We start from the raw sequence: 17,780 nt of genomic DNA, 5'->3' as shown, positions 1-17,780 counted from the left end.
ACAGCATCCCATGCACCTGAACTGAATAGAAATGGAAAAAATGAAAAGCAATAGAACTCAGGCTGTATTAGGAATACTTCATGGGTTTTAATACTTCAAGAGGAAGCGAGCAGAGGTAGAGCATTCATCTCTCTTGGCTTTCCCACTGCAGACAGAATATGAGCAGCTGCAGCTAGTACCTGTTTGTACTGTCATGCTTTTCCCTGCCACGACAAACTATTTCTATTTCTATTCTATTGTCTGTGGGAAATGTCTCTCATCTGTGCCTGCCTCTCTACTTCAGCTCATGCCATTCCATGAGACCTTCCCCTTGGCCCGGGACATTAGTCATATTCCCAGTTAGGACCTTCGCCTCCAGCTTCTCTACGTCACTGCTATCCTCTGTGCCGCTCACAAATTGATGCTGAAATTTCCTTAGGAGGTGTGCCAGTGTGAATGAAAAATGGCCCTATAGGCTCAGGTATTTGAATCCTTAGTTAGCAGGAGGTGGCACTGTCAGGAGAGGTTTAGGAGATGTGGCCTTGCTGGAGAAAGTATGTCACTGGGAGTGGGTTTTGAGTGTTCATAGCCTCACCCTACTTCTGGTACACTCTTTCTTCTTCTTGTTTGCTGTTTGAAGGTGTGATCTCTTTGTTGCCATGCCTACCGCTTCCTGTAATGACTTCCTGCCATGTCAGTTTCTTATCCCTCTGGAGCCTAAGCCCAGTAAATTCGTTCTTCCATAAATTGCTTTGATCATGGGGTTTTATCAGAACTATGGAAAAATAACCAATATCTGGCCAGTGGCCTGAAACTATGTTTCTGGTCTCATGGTCCAAAGTGCTATATGTATTCTGCCTCTATCTAGAAACTTCTGGTCTCTGGAGAGTCAATACCTCCTTTCTTCTGCTCTATATCTGGACTTTGCTTTTAACCTTTTCAGTATCACAGCAATGACTGGTCCCTCTGGGGAATCCTCTGAACTAGGGAGTCAGAATACACTTTTATTCCCCACTTTCTCATAGCATTAGTGTACCACTGAATTATCCCACTAACTTTCTTGCATGCCTCCTCCACACTTAGCCAGTGCTTAAGAGGACTTACGTAGTAGGCTACTGACTTTTAGATCAGAGAACTTGGCAGGGTCTTTTTGCATGACCAACTGTGTTTTTCTAGACTCATATATAGACCTCTGGTTGACTTACATATTGCAAGGAGATATCAGGGAAGTGCTGGGGGACAGGGCATGGATAAAGAATCTTTACTATGGTTTTGTAATTCGAGTTTCTGGCAGTGTTTAGTACAGGTTTTTCAAGCTCCAGGTTTCTCTGCCTAGAGAAATTAGATGGAAATATCTAAATTTATTATGAAATATAATAGTTGACTTAAATGATCTTAATAAAGCCATGTTTAACATAGCTTCAATTTCTACTAGAGAAAGGTATTTTTTTTCAGACTAGTGATTATTTTGTCTGAATCATTCAATTATCTGGGAGAGAACACAATGAAGGAAGCTGAGACAGGATAGTATGATAAACTTCCTACACATCTGTAGAGGAAGAAGCAGCAGATTGCTGGCAGTGGACGTGGGCTATGAACCTAAACAGAGTCTCATTAAATCATTAGGAACTTGGAGTAGGAAGATGTGGGCTTTGGTGTTAAGAGATTTTGGTTAGGACTAGGAAAATGGCCCAGTGGATAAGATGCTTGCCTTGTAAGCATGAAGTCTGAAATTTGAATATTCAGATCCCATGCAAATGCTAGGCACTGAGGTTGTCTTAGTCAGGGTTTCTATTCCTTCACAAAACACCATGACCAAGAAGCAAGTTGGGGAGGAAAGGGTTTATTCAGCTTACATTTCCACATTGCTGTTCATCACCAAAGAAAGTCAAGACTGGAACTCAAGCAGGTCAGGAAGCAGGAGCTGATGCAGAGGCCATGCAGGGATGCTACTTACTGGCTTGCTTCCCCTACCATGCTCAGCTTGCTTTCTTATAGAACCCAGGACTACCAGCCTAGAGATGGTACCACCCACAATGGGCCCTCCCACCCTTGATCACTAAGTGAGAAAATGCCTTTCAGCTGGATTTCATGGCGGCATCTCCTCAAGAAAGGCTCCTTTCTCTGTGATAACTTCAGCTTGTGTTAGTTTGACACACAAAATCAGACAGTACAAAGGCCCACCTGTAATTCTGGGTTCAGTCAAAAGATGGCATTTCAAAAAATAAGGTGGATAGTGATAAGGAAAGACTCATGGCAACCGCTTTGTTCAGGTTTCTGTGTGCATGTGAACCTGCACATATGTGGACCCATATACAAGTGTGTATGCAAACACACACACACGCACACGCACACGCACACGCACACGCACACACACACACACACCACACATAAATAAAGAAACTTAGGTTGTGGGAGCTGGGACCATAACTAAATTGATTAAGTGCCTTCTGTGCAAATATGAGGCCATGCATATGATTCCAGAACCCACATAAAAGTTGGGTGTCTTAGGGTTTCTATGGTGATAAACACCATGCACCAAAATGAAATGGAGATAAAAGGGTTTATTTTGCCTTATGTTTCCAGGCAACAATCCATATACACCCTCATACAGCAGAAACCTGGAGGCAGGGCCAGAAGCAGAGGCCACGGAGGGGTGCTGCTTACTGGTTTGCGTCTCAGAGCTTACTCAACCAGCTTTCTTATAGCACCTAGGATCAGCAGCCCAGGGATGGCACTGTCCACAGTGAGATTTGCCCTCCCACATTAACTATCAGTCAGAAAAATGCATCTGTGCCTGCAGGCTAGTCTGGTGGGACACTTTCTCAACTGCGGTTCCCTCACTTGTAATGACTGTGGCTTGGGTCAGGTTGACATGAAATGAGCCATCACACAGGGTGTGGTGATAACACACTTAGGAATCTCACTTCTGGGAAGTAGGAACAGGAGACTCCCTGGGATTTGATGGACAGCTTAAAATAAATAAATTTAAAGGAATCCAGTGAAATTATGCCTAGTAACATCTGTTACATATATTTCACAATTTTCAACCAGAGAGGTAAGAATGAGTTATACCCCACCAACAGCATTTGTTAATTGCGTATGTGTACATTATAGCTGGCATGTGGGGGTCATAGGGCAACTTTCAGGAGCTGGATATCTTTTCGACCATGTGGCTTGTGGGAGTCAAGCTCAGGTTGAAGACAACTGCATTTACCTGTTGAGACGTCCTGCCACCACCTGATGAACTATATTTTTATGATGATAATTTACATATATAAACTACAAACTGATGGAAGTTGCTGTGATATTTCCACCCATGCATATGTAGTAAGATGGTTATATTATCTATCCTTTTATGCTGTTCTCCTATTTTTCCCCTTCAGGCTCAGAAATGAACCCTGTCTACTTTCAAATTCTCTCCCCTTTTCTTATATTTTTAAAATTGTTTTTGTGAATGAAAACAAGTGAGGTTTGTTTTTAATGCATCTAGCTTAGTTCACTTAACACGATGTCCAGAGAGTTTACTCATCTTGTTGCATTCGTCTGTGTGACTGGATAATAGTTGTTGAGGTTTGCTCTATTACCATGTATTGTAATGGAAATACTGGCCCCCAAGGTCTGGTCGCTCTTAGGGACAAGATGCTATGTGACCTTACTCCTTAATTTAAAATTACTGGTTAAATAAAGATGCTGACAGCCGGTAGCTAGGCAGAAGAGAGGTAAGTGGAGTTTCAGTTCCTGGCCTTGGGGTCTGAGGAAGAACACAAGAGAAGAGAGAAAAGCTGGAGAGAAGAGAGATGCCATGGGATAAACGATCGTGAGGATTGGCCATGAGAGCTGACCAGTGTAAGAGTGGCCCAGGTGGTATATGGCAAGTCATATTTCAGGGTTATTGGCAGGGGAGTAGACATAATAGCAGAGAAGGTAGATATCTGCCCAGTGCTAGAGCTTTAAAGGCTTATCATAAAGGGAGAAGTTTTGTGTCTTCTATCTGAGAACTGAATGATCAAAGGTGGGTAGAAACCTCCTGATTGAGATTAAGAAAATTACTACAAATAGTCCAGGGTATAAACATGTGTATGATATATGTGTGTGTGGAGACACACATAGCATGATGCATGTACGACGTCCAGGGAACAGCTAGGTGGAGTCAGGCTTGTGCAGCAAGAGCTTTGATTGTAGACTGAGTCATCTCACTGGTCATTAATAACTATGTCTTTTTTTTTTGTTTTTGTTTTTTGTTTTTTGTTTTTCGAGACAGGGTTTCTCTGTGTAGCCCTGGCTATCCTGGAACTCACTCTGTAGACCAGGCTGGCCTCGAACTCAGAAATACGCCTGCCTCTGCCTCCCAAGTGCTGGGATTAAAGGCATGCGCCACCACTGCCCGGCAATAAGTATGTCTTTTATATGTGGAGTCTACTTCAGGTAGATGTTTATCTAAGAATGGCCAGGGCTATGAAAGCACCCTCCTGGCTGGTATCTAATTGAATTCTCTTGCTGTTTTCCATAGTAGCTGGACCTACTTACTTTCCCACCAACAATGTTTAAGGTTCCTTTTCTTCCACCCTGATGCCAGCTTTGATAATTTTTAAATTTACTTTTGATAAGAGACATTTTAACGGAAATAAGATGTAATTTTATTGTAGACTGGATTTGTACCCACAAGTGGATAAAATATTGAGGATTTTTTAATATATTTATCACGCATGGAAACATTTTTTAAAAAGAAATATCTTTTGAGATCATTTAACATTTTATTTGGGTTATCTTTATTTTTAAACCAAATTCTTACTGACAACCCTGTATCAGATTAGTAGCAGGGAGATATGTTTCTCCTAGTCTGTAATAGTCTCTTTTCTGAATTGTTTTCTTTTGCTGTGCAGAAACTTTTAATTTGATACAATTTCATTGCTGTTCTTTCTTTTTCTATGTAACTATTTATTTATTTATTGCTTTTATGATGTAATGATCAACCATGGACCTTGTGAACTAGACACTCAGCATGGGAATAAAAATGTCTTTTATCAGTAACATCTTTAAAGAGAAAAATGTTCGGTATGACACAATCGTTCACTATACAGAAAATCACAGTTTGATAATTGAGACTGTAAAACTTTATATTCTACAAAAACTCGGATATGTGTTAGCAGATTGAGCCTCTTAATAAAACTTTGAAGTTCATTCTTTCTGTTATTATCTTCCTATCTTTATGGAGATAACGGATCTTAGTGAGGTCTCTGTTCACCTGTCTGAGACGGAAATGAAACTGTGGGGGTTTTGGGGGGCTGTTTCTCCCTTCACTCGTTATGCAGATTCCATGTGCTTCAGCACTAACATTCTTTACTGCGTCTCCTGAGTTAATCTCTGAGATCAAGATCAGCACCCCAGCGCCAGCCTTTCATACCCTTTGTAATAACAACCTGTAAAAAATAACTATCTACTATTAGGAGCATAGCCTGCATGTCAATGCACATAAAATTTAAAGAGTCAAGCACATTTACTGTTTCAGTCCACTGCCCCCTAGGACTCCTGGCTATTTCAAATAAAAGCTTAGCCTGGCCCTGGATTTTTCTGTATTTAACGTAAGCTAGTATCTGTGGATCATTCTTCATTCAACAGTGGCAAATTTTCTTGCCAAAGTCTTTAGCATTCAGCGAACTAGCATGTTAAGCTTTGTATCCCACAGGACACTAGCATTTGTGGAAATATCTGAAGGGAGTACGAGGCAAGGAGACTGTCGCTCATGAGCGACACAAGTGAGCTGTTTCCATTGTGGTTACCATAGTTACAACAGGGAAAGCTACGCGATGTACTCTCCCCTATAAGCACCAAGGCTAGCCTTGTGTAATTTAAGATGATTATGGTAAATTATCATCTACCTAACTGTAGGACTTTCTCACAGCTGCTATGAGGTTAAACGTGTAACAAGGGGATGAAGGTTGGGTCAATGATTGGTTCAGACCCAGCTAAGTTGTTGCTGATGTCCTGCCAGTCAACCTTTACTCCCAGAACCCTTTACACTTCCAGTCTTTAAATTATTCATTCTCTTGCTAACAAGTTATTGGAATTAATAGCTACAAATAATTTTAGTTTAGGCACAACATTCTAGAGTTTTATGAAATGGGGTGGATGACTGTTATTTTTGAATTTCCTAGGCTGGATTTAGCCAGAGCTGCTGAGAACATGGCACCTGAGTTGCCATGAGTTATATACAGTGGTAGACTTCTCCAATCTAGCCTCCTGAGCATGAAGGGATTTGACCTGACCTGTGTTTTGAGGCTTGAATTTCTCTCCCACCTCCTCTGCTTTAGTGTATTATTTTATATTATTTACTTTGAGGATAGCTATATTAGGTACTTTACTATAGTTGTGAAAAACACGGTGACCAAAAGCAACTTATGGAAGAAAGAGTTTACTTTGATGTCTGGTTACAGAAGGAAGAGAATCTATTACAGTGGGGAGCCATGGCAGTGAGCAGCAGACATGACAGTGGAAGAAGGAAGCTGTGGGCCTTCGTCTTAACCACACACTGAAGCAGTGGCCTGGAAGTTGGTCAAGGCTGTAAACTCTCAAAGCTTGAGCCTAGTGACATATTTCCTTCAGTAAGCCTCCCCCTCCTAAGAGTTAGATGACAACCCAAAATGGCACATCCAACTGGGGACCATGGGAGCCTTTGGGGGACACTTCTCATTCAAACCACAGTGATGGTATAGCAGATGATACACTCCAGACAGACCTTTCCACCAGACTTAGGTTACTGTTACCATACATCTATTCTGCAAATCCGTAAACCAGATATGTTTCTTCTGTGTATTATTGCAACACTCTCTAAGGGCTGTGTGTCCCAGCTCCACTCTAGATCCACAGCAAGATGATTCTTAAGAGACCAGTAGGATCATTTTTTCCCCGGTTGTTCAACATATTTTTTGACTTTCTTTGTCACTCAGAGTGAAAGTGAAATATTTATTCTCTTAACACAATTTTCTTATATTTTTGGTTGTGAGCCTAGCCTTTAACGGCTGAGCCATCTCTCCAGCCCTTAACACAATTTTCTTTACGAGATTGACGGTTCCTAATTATATTGAGCACAATGACGTACAACACTTTTAAAAATAAATTCTAAAGGCTCAAGAGGTGTCCCTTATCCCTACATCTTCCTCCTTTGCTCCCATTCTCTCAGGTACGGAGGCCTGCTTGCTGTGTCCTGAACATGCTGAGGACATGCCTGAGCATCCACTCCTTGAAGATCTCTGATCTACAATATCAGCCTGGTTCTTTCCCACCCCTTTCTCTTCCCGTCCCATTTTCCTTTCATGGCTACCCACCAATAACAAAATCTCTCCTCTTTCTGAATATTTCCTTCATTTTGCTGATCACTGTCAGGCATAGTATTTTATTTAGCGTTTTGCTTGCTCCTTTCCACTTCTAACCACACAAGGACACAAGCTTCAAGAGGGTGGGAAATTTTATTGTTCTAGCTCATTGCTAGGTTTGAATAAAGAGAAGCTGGCACCCCAAATTACACTACCACATGCTTTACCCTGGCATATACCCAACACCGACAGTATCCCCTGGAACATACAGACCTTGATTCAATCCATTGTCTTTGGTAAGAACTTTCCCACCAGCCAGTCAGGCCTGAAATCATTGTTGCAGGATCTAGTATGTGTATCTGAGTGAGTATGGATAGGCAAACTAATATTAAAAACTCTCTTATACAAATATGGCACTGTGCTCATTTGAGTGAAAATGATCCTCATAGGTTCATATGTTTGAATGCTTGGTCTCAGTTGGTAGAACAGTTTGGGAAGGATTAAGAGGTGTGGCTTTTTGGAGTAGGCATGGCTTTTTGAAGGGGGTGTGGCCTTGCTGGAAGAAGTGTGTCACTGGGGGGCTCCTGGGAGAGGTATGCTTTTTGAAGTTTCAAAGCCCCATTCATTCTATATTTGGCTCTTTTTCTGCCTTGTGGTTATTATCATCTCAACATGTAAATTCCCAGCTACTTCTCCAGTGCGTGTCTGCCTGTTGCCACACTCCCCACTATGATATTCACGCCTCAGGGCATCCTCTGTTTCAGCTCCCATGGATGGCTAGGAAGAAATGCTTTGGATTCAAGATATGACTTTCTTATATAAGGTGTGGAAGTGATTTCACATATTAACATTACCATTACAGAACTGTTCCTGTACCACCACCACTGTTCTCACATAGAGTAGGAAGCCGTCTTCAGTCTTCAGAATAGCACACCTAGCTAATCGTGATGTTCTTGAAAAGACCTTGTTGACATGTTTGACACTTATAGTGAGCCTCAGTCTAAAACTCACATTAGACACAAACTCATAAGGTAACTTTTCCTGCTAGATTTGACTAGTATGTTTGATTGACTTTACGAAATCTTCCAGCCATTGTATTTAAAGAAAAAAAAAAAACCAATGTATTTAAAGAAATACTGGGGGAATACAAGGATACTGTGATGGAGTAAATCATGAAGGTGGATGAAGGAAGCTATGTTAGTTACGGAGGACCGAGAGAGCCATCCTTATTGCTGACTGCGAGCTGATAACTGGTCGACTCCAGTCATTCTAGCCATGAACATTTCAAAAATCTTCACCATTAATTTTTGTGACATTCCTTGTGAAAAGCTGGAGAGTTTTTTTCCTTTACATGTGTGGATAAGAAGACAGTTAAAATCCTTTAAAATAAATACTTAAGAAAAGCTTCCTCTTGGAACAAACAAAAGTAAGCAAGCAAGCAAACCAACAACAAAACAAGACAAAACCCACAAACCTAATCCCCACCGACGAGCACATAGTCTCACATTCTCATGACTGAAGAGAAAGCATTAGTGCTTTTATACCCACAACAAAGCATGGACCTGCAGACGTTTTCAGACACTCCTCCAGCAGCTTCATACGCATCTTCTGCAGCTCGGGGCTGTCCCATTCATCTTCCTCAACTCCCCAGTACAGATCTATGACCTGCAGACAAATGGACGAAGCAGTGTTAATTCTCCTGCAGGGAGATTAAATTTACCTGTGGGCTTCAGTCTTGTCCACAATGTCAAGCTAATGTGACTGTCGACTTTTCTCTTTGCAGCATGTACTTACTCCCTTGGTGGAGGGGTGTGGGAGTGAGCACCGATTTTCAAGTTCTATGTAAGAGATGTCTTTACCCCATGCTGGTTTGGGAAAGAGCATTGTATTTCTTATTTTGTTTCTGATATAAGAAACACACAAGCCCAGAGAAAAGGAAATGCTAAATGTCGAAGGTTCTGGAGTGTAACATTTAATTACATTGAACTAGCAAAAATAAATGTACCTAAGATAAATTTACCACATCACTTGTAAAAAATCACACTGTAAATTATTATGTACTGTACATATGAATACAAGAAGAGATATCATTCTGTCATTAAACACCTATATTTCTTCAGAAAAGAAAAAGGAACAAAACAAAAACCCCTCCCCTTTCTGTTAATAATATCACACTTTATTCCAGAGCATAGATATTTTGACTACATTTGTTTTATCTGGGAACAATTTGGCTTTCATCAATACGTATTTGAAGAATCTTGCTGGGAAACAGAAAGGTGTGCCTTACTGAGAGAGGAGGATAATGGGAGTCTCCATCTCCTGACTTCAAACACTCCCTGGGAAGATTGTGTAAGTCTATAGCAAGTCTTTCAGAAGTCAGCTCATCAGCAGCCCCAGCCTGTTCCCTTTCCTCAGCACTATCTGCATACAGCAACTGTTTCTGCCTGAGGCTTTGAAGGGTTCTGCTTTTCCTTCCCTAGTTTCCCACATCAGGAAAGAGAAACTTCCTGCCTGTCTTACGGCCGTGACATGGGTTTGGGTGAAAGGCAACCAGAAGTTCCCTCTGTGATATAGGCAGATTCCAGGGACTTTGTGTGCTCCCTGGTTTTTGGCTTTGGGTCCTACATTGGTTGTGTTTCTACTAGATATTTGACATCTTGAATTTGAGGTTTAAGGCCCATGACAGGAAAGGGCAGGGAAGTGATCTGGAGAGATGGTTCGTTGGTGAAGAGTGGTTGCTGTTCAGTTGTGAGGACCAGAGAATTAGGATTCCAGCATCCATGCTGGTGGACCACAGCATCTGTCACTCAAGTTCCAAAGCTCACATAGACAACAAATCCCCCAAAACTACTTCCACAGTCCTTCCCAGGACTTCCAGCATGTCCGAAACTCTCACATTGATTTGAGGAACGCCTCTACTTAAACTGCATTGTAGGGTTTTAACCACACATTATTTAGGAGGGATAGCTGGCAAGGACGTGATAACTCTACTGATCAATTAAAGAATCACTAGTTGGAACTATTTAAAATTGATGATGAATAAATGAAGATGTAATATTCAGTTTCTAAGGGCTCCCTGGCTCCTGCAACTGCTGACTCTTAGGCTGGACAGTGGAGAAACACCATATGCCCCTCACTGAATTCCAGAGAACAGAGCTATGTGCTGCTGAGTTTCAGGAAGGCACAGAAATCATCTATGAAGAAAGTCAGATAGAAAGGGCTGTAAAGGTAGTAATCTGGTATGTAATTTGATCATATTCTTTCTGTGTGATTTAGAGAGTGCCTCTTCTTTAGACATTTTAATTTAAGTTGACAAAAACTTGATATATATATATATATATATATGAATGTTAAAACAGGATATTTCAATTTTTTAAAAATTTATGTTGTTATTTTGTGTGTATGAGTGTTCTGTCTGCATGTGGGGGTTGGATTCCTTGGGATCGGAGTTAGTAGACGCTTGTGAGCTGCCAATGTGGGTGTGGAAATTGAACTTGGGTCCTCTGTAAGAACAAGTGCTCTTAATTGTTGAGCCAACTCTTCAGCCTCTAAAACAGGACATTTTCAGCCATCAGTCAATAAGGCATCAAAACACTCAAATCCGTTGCTGTGCGGATGATACTCTTGCTTGTATACTGCACGGCAGAACAGTTACACACCGACCCTGTTCTTAACTGACACTGGCTGGATGTGAACTCTTGCTCTGTGGGACAACACGACAGTGAATGATAGACCACATAAAGATGTACATGCTATAAAATAACTAGTAAGAAAACTCTTAAAAAGGGTGACAGATGAGAAAGGGTGGGGTTGGTAAATGGCACATAGGCCAAGAAAGAAATCACAAGGGAAATACAAATTTAGGCGCATGAAAATGTAGATACAGTGTGCCGACGTTATGGGGCGCAGTTAAAGTAGCACCAAGGGGGAGAAAAACATTGTAGTTAAAAAGAACTGTATTAAAAAACTTAAAATCAATGACAGAGTTTCCCTTTTAAGGTACTGAAAAAAGGAAGATCAACCAAGAACAGTGTAACCAATCAAAAAGCAAGAAATAACAGCACATCATGAAAAGGTATAAACTAGAAAAGTGGAGAGAACCAACAGAAGAAACTTTATTGAAAGGTAAACAAAATGACATTTCAGTAAAAATTAAAATGGTGTTAAAGGAAAGAGACTCAGACCACTAACATCAGGAGTCACATATTATTATTACTTGCTTTAGAGGAATAACGAGGACAAAAGAATATACCAGAAACAACCAACTGTGTGCCCGTAACTTAACTGAGATGAGACTGGAAAATTGCCAACAAGACACAAATTAGCAGAGCTGACTCAAGAGAAAACACATAATCTATAGGCATCTTTAAGAAGAGATCAAATAGTAAATGATGCATTAAATATTGCCAAAAGGAAATGCCCAGCTCCAGATGGGCATGCTGGTAATGTCTGTTAAACACTTAAAGGAGAATTACTATCAATTCTTCATAAATGCTTCCAAAAATCTGAAGGAGAGAGGATACTTCCTAAGCACAATATGAACAAGGTACAAAAACTATACAAAAAATTCTAAGGAAATTATAGATTGATATAATTTTTATGACTTTAAGGCAAAATCCTCAACAAAATATTAGAAAGTCCAATCTAGTTGTACAGAAATATAGAAATAGGATTATACAAGAAAACCAAGTGAGATGTGCTTAGAATCCAAGGTTGGTTAAAATGTCAGACAAACTGGCTAATACAATATGTTCTACTATTAGAGTAAAGGCCAGTGTTTACACAATCATCTCAACAGACAGAGAAAGAACTGAGAAAACTGAACCCCATTTCATGATAAATGAAATTTCTACAGAAAAATGTAGAAACAGAAACAGCCATTCTCTCAACCAGATGGAACACACTTCAACACTGCAGTGGAGATTTGATCAGGATAGTTAAAAAAGAAATAAATACGTGTATATGGCATATTTTTGTATAATAAAATACTGAGGAATCTGCTAAAATGTGAATGTGGTTATGAGTGTGGGCGTTCATGGTATTTGTGTGGAGAATCATGGACAAATTTGTGGAGTCCATTCTCTCCTGCCACCTCTATGTGGGCTCCAGAGAGCAAATGCAAGTCACCAAGCTTGCTTATCAAGTCCCTCTCGCTGCTGAGCCATCTGGCTGACCACTTAATTATTGTTACAGATACAGAAAGTCACATACTGTATATATGACATGAAAGTAGGAGCAAAGCTATCTAGGGAGAAGGAGAGGACTGATGGGGGAGGGGTGGAGGACAAAGGGGAGGATGGGGGCATATGGGGAGTATGTTCAGATATATTAGGTGGTTGCATGGTAATGTCCTTAGGAAACTCAATACTATAGTACAAATATATGCCAATGAAAACAAGAGTAGACAGCAAGGATGTGGAAATAATAACAATACAGTGGAAGAAAGTTATAAATCAGAACATCAAGAATATATAGAGAATGTGGATGACTCCATAATAATAAAAAAATAATTGAATATGGGCAGAGTATATGAGTAGATCCTTCTCCAAAGAGTATATACACATTTCCAACAGTCATAAAAAGATACTTGGTATTATTCATTATTAGAGAAACACAAGTCAAAGCCAAGGTAAGATCACGGTTATGTATCCACCCGGGTGTCTGTAACAGAAAAGATTGGAGATGAAGAGAGACCAGAACCTCCATGCATTCCAGACGGCTCAAGCACTGTGAAGTGGTCAGACAGGGTTAACATATGACCCAGCAATATTATCCAGAGAAACAAGCCCAAGAATAATGACCACATGTGTCCACATGAGAACTTGTGTTTGGATGTTAGTAGAGACATATATTATTCATAGAAGGCAGAATGCAGGGACAACCCAGCATTCTACTATGTGATCATTAGACAACAATTGAGGTAATGAGATATGGTTACAGGCAAACATGCAGGTGAATGTTGCAAGCCGTAACTAGAAGAGGCCAGTTTCAAAGAGCTAAAGATTACACAGTTTTGCTTATGTGAGCAGTTGGCACATAATGATAGAACATAAAATAGCATGGTTCCTTAGGCACTGGGGTTCTTTTGGGGTGAAAAAATGTTCTAAATCTGATTTTTCTAATTACCACATAACTGTGAATATACCAAAACACCCCATTGAGTCATACAGCTTAAGACTGCATCTCAATGACCATTCCACCTGGGTATCCATTCCATGCACAGTCACCTAAGCTAGACACTGATGTGGATGGCTGGACGTGCATGCTGACAAGAACATGATATAGCTGTCTCCTTAGAGGTCTGCCAGAAACTGATGCATTCAGAGGATGATGCTCACAGCTAACCACTGATATGAGTAAGGGTTCCCAATGGAGAAGTTAGAGAGAAGACTGAAGGAGCAGAAAGGGTTTATGACCCCATGAGGAGAGCAACAATACCAACCAACCAGAGCTCTCCAGGGTCTAAACCACCAGCCTGGGAGCACATAGGGAGGGACCCATGACTCCAGCTGTATATGTAGGGGAGGATGGCCTTTTCGGGCATAGGTGGCAGAGGAGATTCTTGGTCCCATGAAGGACGAACACAGAGTGGGGGGGGGGATGTGAGGGTGGGGAGGAGGCTGTGGGGGTGGGGGGTAGGTGGGGCACAGCCTCATAGAAGCATGAGGAGGGGAGAGGGGATAGGAGGTTTCTGGGTGTGGGGGGAAGTGGGGTAAGGGGATAAAATCTGAAATGTAAATAGAATACCCCCTCCCAAAAAGACTGCATCTCAATAAAGCTGTTTCAAAAGGATTCTCTGTACATCTATTTATATTGTAATTTTATAATGTTCTTATATTCCCTGCCCATAGAGTAGATGGGTGCAAAAATAATGGATGTTTATTTAAATCAAGTACTAGAATAGTAAAGGCAACCATTAAGATCTAACTAAGTAGGTGCCAAATTACCATGATAAAAATTTTCAACAGGACTGTTCATTCATCTAGTGCATTGCAGCAGGCAGGGCATCCATGACTTACCTGTCACATTGTCTTTTTCCTCAGTGTTTGTATCTATTATCCTTACACTTTGGTTACTGGTATCCTCTTACCCTCTTCTTGGTTACTGTTACCTTCTTCCAGGCCTTTTTTTATAAGCTGCCTTTTGTTTTTTTAACACTTCAGTAGCTTTTTAAAAATATTCTCCTGCCCCTAATTTTTCTCCATTAAACTGTTCTTTCCCGTATGTCTTTATGGGAATTAAATGATGAGAAAAGATAAAATCAAGCAACCTCTAAGACAGGGATGGAATAAATACATGAAGCATTGAACTTATGCAATACAAAACTCCATTTTGGGCAAATAAATGTGCCATCCATCCACATGATCAATAACTGGTAAAAACCGCTTGGAACGAAAGTGCTCAACAAGACAAGATTTATTATACACTTAAAAAAATTAAGTTTAGCATTGAGCATAATGCCTGGGCACTGCCGCTCCCATGATGCTCTTTGCTGTGTGTTGGAGAACGACCCTGTCAACAGCACATTTTATATGCCTTTATTTATTGTGTCATTTAAGGAGAAAGCTTAGAGAAGCAATTTGACTTTTATCTTTTTTTACTTAAAACTATCTCATTTGTTTTTTTTAAGTTCTTAGAGATGCTGATTTATCCTGTTAATTATAATATGCTCAATTGATCTGAAAGCAAAATAATCAACCAAGAAAGCCCTAATAAATCCTCCCCAGCAATGACTGAATTTGTTTTTAAATGCCCGCATTATAAAACTATCAAGCAACTTGTAAGAAATAGTTAGTAACCTAATGTTTCACGTGTCATCTACTTTTTCCCAAAATATCGAATTTGAATTTTATTTATTTATTTATTTATTTATTTATTTATTTATTTATTTAGGTTTTTCGAGACAGGGTTTTTCTGTGTAGCCCTGGCTGTCCTGGAACTCACTTTGCAGACCAGGCTAGCCTAGAACTCAGAAATCCACCTGCCTCTTCCTCCCAAGGGCTGGGATTAAAGGCATGTACCACCATTGCCTGGCCGAGGAAATGTTTACCAAAATGTTTTCTTGATAAAATTCTCCACATCGCAGAATTTTATCTGGATATAAACCACGAAAGACAGAGAGTATATATGTGATATAATTTGTGTATGGTGTTAAATGAGTGTGTAGTGTGCGTGAGTTTGGATGTGTGGGTGTGAACGCCTGTGCATGACTGGAGGCCAGTGGACGACTCTTTGTAGCTTATTCCCTTGAGACAAGGTCACAGTGAACTTGGAGGCTAAGATGGCTGATGACTGGCAGCTGGTAAGCTTTACTTATTTTTCTGTCTCTGCCCACCAAAGCACAGAAATTACAGGCGTGCTTCTAACTACACTGAGCTTTTGTTTGGGTGGTGGTATCTCAACTCAGGTCTTAATGCTTTACCTTACCTACTGAGCCATGGTTCCCACACCTGCTATTTATGTATTTAAACAAATCCTATACTGAAGTGAGAGCTGTTGTTAGTTATTGTAGTGGCTCTTTATTGCTTAAGGCATTTCCTCCTTGGGAATGATCTCTTTTCACACTTAAAAGTAATCTTACCATATTATAGTTAGTTTGGATTTAAAAAAATAGATTTCTCTAGCTTTCTTGGCTTTTACACACACATAAAACCCCTCAGCTTCTAGGGATATCTTTTTAAGACCTCCAATAGCTCAGGAAATAATTACAGAGATTGGCCAATGGGAGCATATGAAATTAAAAAACCTTCTGCCCAGCAAAAGAAACAAACAGCAGAGTGAACAAACAGTGCAGAGATGAGGAGAAAACCATCGCCATCAGATGGGGGATAGGGCTTGGATTTGTAAAGTCCTGGAAAACTGAACCTTGGACTCTATAGATCATCCTACCAGTGAATGAGTGAGTAAAGCAAATTGCTCTCAAAAGGAGAGATGTAAATGATCAATAAACTATGCGTGTTGTCAAAGAAACTAGTGACAAAGGCAGGCAAGTGAGGGTGTGAACAAAGGGGACCATGTGTGCATTGTCTTTGGGAATTAAATCATGTACTGCTAGCCTGGAAATCAGTATGGAGGATCCTCAAACACTGAAAACAGAATTAGAGCAAGATCCAGTATGGGAATCTAACAGAAGCTCGGTGGGCACATCATGCCAAAATAAGAAAGATGAAATTCATATCCTAGGCTCATAGCAAGGATTCAAATTAATAGTAAACTCTACATAATTTTCAAGTTCTCTAAATTTGCCTACGAGAATGTTTCTTTTTCCTATAATATTTTTTTTCCAGCAGATCATCTTTCTCTACTCATATTTTTTTTTAAAAAGGATTCAGCTTAAGCATGCCTTTCTGAAAATTCAAGACACTAAGAACACTGACTTCTTCCCCCTCCAAATTCCAGCCTCCATGATGCATGCCCACAGCACCTGTGTATCCTTGGCAGTGAGTATCAGATGGGTCAGCGCCAGCTCATGACCACATACCCTGTGAGACTCAGCGACCTTGGGTCAGAGACTGTTCAACACTGGCACTGCAGTGTCCAACCACTAAATGTCTCAGTTACTTGTCTTGTTGCTGTGACAAAACAAAACAAAGCAAAGCAAAACAAAACACACACCCACACACACAAGAAAACCAAAACTGACCAAGGCCATTGGAGGAAGAAAGGGTTTAATTTGCTTGCAATCCGAGGGGGAAATCCATCATGGCAGCAATGTCATGACAGCAGGAGCTTTTAAGGCAGCTGTTCACAATTTCATAATCAGCAAGTAGAGAGAAGAACACTGGTGGTCAGCAGGCTTTCTCCTTTTTATTTGGTCCAGGACTGCAGCCTAGAGGATGGGTCCACCTACAGTGAAGGTGGATCTTCTCATGTTAATTTACCCACTTTAGATTATTCTTCACAGACATATACTCCCCCCCAAATTTTAGATTCTTTCAGATTGAACAATATTGATCATCATAGTAGCTATCTGAAGATACGTGGACAGGGATCTGAAGCTCCCAAACAAGCCCGATCCATAAGATCAAGAGTAGACACTGGTGAGGAGGTGATACACAGATACATGTGATTGACCTTAAAGAACAGCTACATAGCCTCTACTTCAAAGTGGATTGGAGGGATTTTTTTTAATGCACGTCAAAGTGATGCAAAGACTAGAGTTGTGCTGTATCCTGCTTGTGTACAGACACTAAGATTATGTTATTAACTTCTGTGGTCAGAAGGACTTAAGGACCAGGTAGAGGAAACGCTTTACTCTGTAGGGAAGTGAATGAGTTAGCTACTTCTCAGTGGTCTCTATCTAATTATGGACAAAACAAATCTTTCCTACAAGCTATCCTTTTAGTTTGTGAACCTTTGTTAAAATGTTCCTTCCTCCCTCCTGAAAAAAAAAAAAAAAACAGGAAAAGTAATAACGGAAAACTTAAGTACTATGAGTTTAGGATTTGCAGAAGGCTTTGTGGTAAGTGTATTCAACCAAGACAC

General features: G+C 40.4%; 1 protein-coding gene across 1 annotated transcript in view; it reads right to left on the bottom strand.

Moving 5' to 3' along the window:
* Positions 1–17,780, bottom strand: part of Nwd2 (NACHT and WD repeat domain containing 2) — a 144,788-nt gene that overhangs the window by 51,441 nt on the left and 75,567 nt on the right. The window contains exon 3 of the mRNA XM_034508173.2: positions 8,844–8,960. Coding sequence (XP_034364064.1) covers positions 8,844–8,960 — 117 coding nt within the window. The remainder of the gene's footprint in view (positions 1–8,843; positions 8,961–17,780) is intronic.

Source organism: Arvicanthis niloticus, chromosome 7 (assembly GCF_011762505.2).
Source record: "Arvicanthis niloticus isolate mArvNil1 chromosome 7, mArvNil1.pat.X, whole genome shotgun sequence".
NCBI classification, from domain to species: domain Eukaryota; kingdom Metazoa; phylum Chordata; class Mammalia; order Rodentia; family Muridae; genus Arvicanthis; species Arvicanthis niloticus.
This window is presented reverse-complemented; position numbering and strand designations above follow the sequence as displayed.